We start from the raw sequence: 6,000 nt of genomic DNA on the forward strand, positions 1-6,000 counted from the left end.
CTATAGAAAATTTGGTCAAAGTTTATTTCTATCGCGAATTCGGTGAAAATTTTATTTCTATAGAAAATTTTGACAATAATTTATTTCCATAGAAAATTTTGTCAACATTTTCTATTTCATGTTTCTATAGAAAATGTTCTCAAAATTTTATTTCTATGGAACATTTGTAAAAAATGTATTCCTGTAGAAAATTTTTACAAAATTTTTACTTCTAGGGAAAATTATGTCGAAATTTTGACTTCTACAGGATTTTTTGTCAAAATTTCATTTCTATAGAAAATTTTGTTCAAATTTTATTTCTATAGAAAATTGAAGTGCCTCTTAGTTGGAGAGGAATGTTTTGCAACATCTATCAAAACTTCAAGAATTAAGAAAAAAGAAGATAGAAAACTGTAGCATTTCACCACCACCCACAACAGCGCCATCTTGTGTTTCAACTTCACCCATGTCATTTTGATCACTACAAATGTTTCTACCCCACTAATAGCCAATCAACGAATATGAATATATCCAGTTCTATGTAGAAATTTTGATATTGAATTTTAGTCTCAAAAGAAAGAACCAATAAATTAAGATAAAACTTCTTATCTCCATGACATTGGTTACTCTCAGATTTCTATCGAAATTACTCGAAACTAAGACCATAAAAGAAATTTATGATTTTAATAATTGCTAAATGCATGTTATCGACTAATAGGCATATAAACTGCCTAGTATCACATAATACGTCAAATTCAAAATACTAAAAGAATTAAAAAAAAAATAATCAAAAATTGTGTGTTACCTTAGTCATATTGGTAAGGTTAATTCTCATATAGCAACGTAAAATTGATTATTGTATATATTTACCTTTGATATCTTCACCATAGGAACTATTGATATCCAAATATGTTTTTGTAATCAGTGCGAAAAACCAATTAATTTACAAAATTTCTATAGAAATAAAACTTTTTAACAAAATTTTCTATAGAAATAAAATTTTAGAAAAATGTTCTATAAAAACAAGTATATACAGTAGTAAGTTAGGCCGGGCCGAATCTTAAATACACACCACCATGAATCCAATATAATAGTTTACTTTGAAAATTTCAGGGGGGGTTGATGACAGATATTTTCCCAAGCAGATCAGTGAGCCTTCTGTACCCTCAATAAGTGAAATTGGTCTATATGAAGGCCTTACCAAATGGACCGATAAAACTAAATCATATACATTTTGTTATGGCTCTAAAACGCCAGTATATTTTCAATTTGTGGCAAATCGGATAAAAACTACAATTTCTAGAAACCCTGGGAGTTAAATCGGGAGTTCGGGGCTATACCAAAACATGGAAGGATATAAACTACGGATTCTAGAAGCCCAAGGAGTTAAATCGGCAGATCGTTCTTATGGGGGCTATACTAAAATATGGACCGATACTCACCATTTTCGGCACACGTCTTTAGGGTCCTAGAGTACCTCTAGATTTCCAATTTCAGGTAAATTGGATTAAAACTATGGATTCTAGAAGCCCAAGAAGTAAAATCGGGAGATCGGTTTATATGGGGGCTATATCAAAACATGGTCCGATAATCACCATTTTCGGCACATCTCTTTATTTTCCTAGGATACCTCTAGATTTCCAATTTCAGGTAAATTGGGTCAAAAATACGGATTCTAGAAGGCCAAGAAGTAAAATCGGGAGATTGGTATATATGGGGGCTATTCAAAACATGGACCTATACTCACCATTTTCGCCACACCTTATTAAGGTCCTAGAATACTTCTAGATTTCCGGTTTGAGGCAAATTGGGTAAAAACTTCGGATTCTAGAAGCCCAAGAAGTAAAATCGGGAGATCGGTCTATATGGTGGCTATATCAAAACATGGACCGGTACTCACCATTTTCGGCACACGTCTTTAGGGTCCTAGAGTACCTCTAGGTTTCAAATTTCAGGTAAATTGGATTAAAACTATGGATTCTAGAAGCCCAAGAAGTAAAATCGGGAGATCGGTTTATATGGGGGCTATATCAAAACATGGTCCGATAATCACCATTTTCGGCACATCTCTTTATTTTCCCAGGATACCTCTAGATTTCCAATTTCAGGTAAATTAGGTAAAAAGTACGGATTCTAGAAGCCCAAGAAGTAAAATCGGGAGATCGACCTATATGGGGGATATATCGAAACATGGTCCGATAATCACCATTTTCGCCACACCTCTTTAAGGTCCTAGAATACTTCTAGATTTCCGGTTTGAGGCAAATTGGGTAAAAATTACGGATTCTAGAAGACCAAGAAGTAAACTCGGGAGATTGGTCTATATGGTGGCTATATCAAAACATGGCCCGGTACTCACCATTTTCGGCACACGTCTTTAGAGTCCTGGAATACCTCTAGGTTCAAATTTCAGGTAAATTGGATTAAAACTATGGATTGTAGAAGCCCAAGAAGTAAAATCGGGAGATCGGTTTATATGGGGGCTATATCAAAACATGGTCCGATAATCACCATTTTCGGCACATCTCTTTATTTTCCGAGGATACCTCTAGATTTCCAATTTTAGGTAAATTGGGTAAAAATACGGATTTTAGAAGCCCAAGAAGTAAAATCGGGAGATTGGTCTATATGGGGTCTATTCAAAACATGGACCTAATCTCACCATTTTCGCCACACCACTTTAAGGTCCTAGAATACTTCTATATTTCTGGTTTGAGGCAAATTGGGTAAAAATTACGGATTCTAGAAGACCAAGGAAAGGTCCTAAAATACCTCTAGATTTCCAATTTCAGGCAAATTGGATAAAAACTATAGTTTTTATAAGCCCAAGACCCCAAATCGGGAGGACGGTTTATATGGGGACTACATCAAAACTTGGACCGATATAGCCCATCTTCGAACTTGACCTGCCTGCAAACAAAAGGCGAATCTGTGCCAAATTTCAGGACGATAGCTCCATTATTGAAGGCTGTAGCGTGATTACAACAGACAGACAGACGGATATGCTTATATCGTCTTAGAATTTCTCCCTGATCAAGAATATATACATATACTTTATATAGTCGGAAATCGATATTTCGATGTGTTACAAATGGAATGATAAACTTATTATACCCCCGTCACCATTCTATGGTGGTGGGTATAATAAGATTTTGATAAAATTTTCTGTAGAAAGACAATTTTGACAAAATTTTTGAGAAAATATTCTTTGGAATAGAATTTTTGAAAAATTTTTCTTCAGAAATAAATTTTTGACAAAATTTTGTACAGATATACAATTTCGAGAAAATTTTCTATAGAAATACAAATTTGAAAAACTTTTCCATAGAAATAAATTTTTGACAAAATTACATATATAAAATTTTGATAAAATCTTCTATAGAAATAAAATTTTGACAAAAATTTCTGTAGAAATATAATTTTGAGAAATATTGCTTAAAAATTTTTTCGACAAAATTATCTATAGAAATAAAATTTTTAGAAAATTTTCTATAGGAATAAAAAGTTGACAAAATTTTCTATAGAAATAAAATTTTGACAAAATTTTCTATAGAAATAAAATTTAGACAAAATTTTCTATAGAAATAAAATGTTGAGAAATTTTTCTGTAGAAATAAATTTTGGACAAAATTTTCTATAGAAATAAAATTTTGAGAAAATTTTCTATAGAAATATAATTTTGAGAAATATTGCTTAAAAATTTTTTCGACAAAATTATCTATAGAAATACAATTTTTAGAAAATTTTCTACAGAAATAAAAAGTTGACAAAATTTTCTTTAGAAATAAAATTTTGACAAAAATTTCTATAGAAATAAATTTTTTATAAAATTTTCTATAGCTATAAATTTTTGAGAAAATTTTCTATAGGAATAAAATTATGACAAAATTTTCTTTAGAAATAAAATTTTGAGAAAAATTGTCTATAGAAATAAATAGTTGACAAAATTTTCTATAGAAATAAAATTTTGAGAAATTTTTCTATAGAAAAAAATTTTTTTACAAAATTTTCTATAGCTATAAATTTTTGAGAAAATTTTCTATAGAAATAAAATTTTTAAAAATTTGTCTATAGAAATAAATTTTAGACAACATTTTCTATAGAAATAAATTTTTTACAAAAATTTCTATAGAAATAAAATTGTAAAAAAATTTTCTGCAAAATAAAATTTTGACAACATTTTCTATAGAAATAAAATGTTGACAAAATTTTCTATAGACATAAAGTTTTGACAAAATTTTCTATAGACATAAAATTTTGACAACATTTTCTATAGAAAAAAATTGTGACAACATTTTCTATAGAAAAAAATTGTGACAAAATTTTTTATAGAAATAAAATGTTGACAAAATTTTCTATAGATATAAAATTTTGACAAAATTTTCTATAGACATAAAGTTTTGACAAAATTTTCTATAGAAATAAAATTTTGAGAAAATTTGCTAAAGAAATATAATTTTGAGAAAATTTGTTAGAAAATAAAATTTTTTGTAAAATTATCCATCGAACTAGAAGTTTGCCAAAAAAAATAAAATTCTGACAAAATTTTCTATAGAAATAAAGGTTTGTAAAAATTTTCTATAGAAATAAAATTTTGAGAAAATTTTTCTATAGAAGTAAAATTTTGACAAAATTTTCTATACCTATTTGAATTCAAAATTCTTTAGTCTACGTTTTTTGTAGATTTTTATTAATAATTCGATGAAAATCAATCACGGCTTCATTTACAATCAGATTATATTTCCTTTTGTTTTTCCTATTTAGGCTGAACAGGCTGCATAGCTTACCACCTGAGGTGTACATCCTTGGGTACGTTCATCAAAGAAGTAATTATCAGGACAATTACCCTTAAAGACGGCCTCACCATTTGCACAGGATGCATAGGCTCTGCAGTTGCCAGCAACATTCACGTACTTATTGTCCATACCCTCGCAACGGTCATGCGAACATTTAACATTTAAACGATCGCGACACGAGAGAGTGCTGTTGTCAAAGAAGTAACCAGCATTGCAGGTAAAATGTTCAGGCTTGCGATCACGTTGACCATTTTCCATTTTCTTACAGAAATAGTAGCCACTGCAAGAGACCCCATCGCTGATGGGGCCAACACGTACAGTGGTCTTCGAACCACAGACCTCATTTTCAGGTTCAGGTTTTTTCGCCGTGGGCAGGCAGACAACTTCGGAGGTGGCAACACAGATACCCTTAATATGATCCCAGGCTTGATCTTCGCCACACTCATGACTGGTTAGGACACCGTCAAGACAGTGACTGTATTTAAGACAATCCTCCTGGTCGGCAAAGAAGACATCATTGGGCAGAGACATACAAATGGGATTGCGTTTCTCTACGGCTTTGGCTGCAGGACAAGAGTATTGATGTTCGTAGACACACTCACCATGATGAGGATCGAATACGAGATTATTGGGACATTCGGATTTCATTTCTTCGCCATTCTTACAATAGACATAACCATGGCAATTGTCTTCATCGGCGAGGAAAGCACCTTCAAGTTGGCGAGAGCATCGGTTACCAGATGGGGCTGAGTTCTCATAGGGACATTCCATTTCGTCCTTGTACATACACATGCCCTTATCCTTGTTGAAATACAAACCGTATACACAAGAGCCTTCTTCGAAATCAGAAGAGTCACTGGAGGTGGGGCATTTGATCCAATTGGTGCAAGTATTGGGACGAAGTATGGTGGCTCCTGGTAACAAAGCACACAATTCTTGGACGGTGGGTGTGCTATCGTCATTGGTCAGAGATTTGCCAGTGGCCAAGGCCACAAATGCCATAGCAATAATACAGACTGCGTGGAAGAGTGGAATAATTAAAAAAACCTTCATCGGATCTCCAATTCCCAATTCTTACCTTTGAACATGTTTTTTTTTTTTCGTTATTTAATGAGAGTTTTAAGTGGTCCAAATATGAAACTCAAGCTCCTTTTTTCGGGGGGAATTATTCCTTTGCCTACGATATGTGAGTGCGTTTAGGAAAGTATTATCTCTTCGATTGGAT

General features: G+C 32.1%; 1 protein-coding gene across 1 annotated transcript; it reads right to left on the minus strand.

The window, feature by feature from the left end:
* Positions 1-4,638: 4,638 nt before the first annotated feature.
* On the minus strand, positions 4,639-6,000 carry LOC142233770 (peritrophin-44). The gene is made up of 2 exons (XM_075304800.1): positions 5,854-6,000; positions 4,639-5,791 (listed from the first exon to the last, which is right to left on the minus strand). The coding sequence occupies exons 1-2, from the start codon at positions 5,861-5,863 to the stop codon at positions 4,740-4,742; spliced, it is 1,062 nt and encodes a 353-aa protein (XP_075160915.1). The 5' UTR covers positions 5,864-6,000; the 3' UTR covers positions 4,639-4,739.

This window comes from Haematobia irritans, chromosome 4 (genome assembly GCF_050003625.1).
Source record: "Haematobia irritans isolate KBUSLIRL chromosome 4, ASM5000362v1, whole genome shotgun sequence".
Classification (NCBI taxonomy): Eukaryota; Metazoa; Arthropoda; class Insecta; order Diptera; family Muscidae; genus Haematobia; species Haematobia irritans.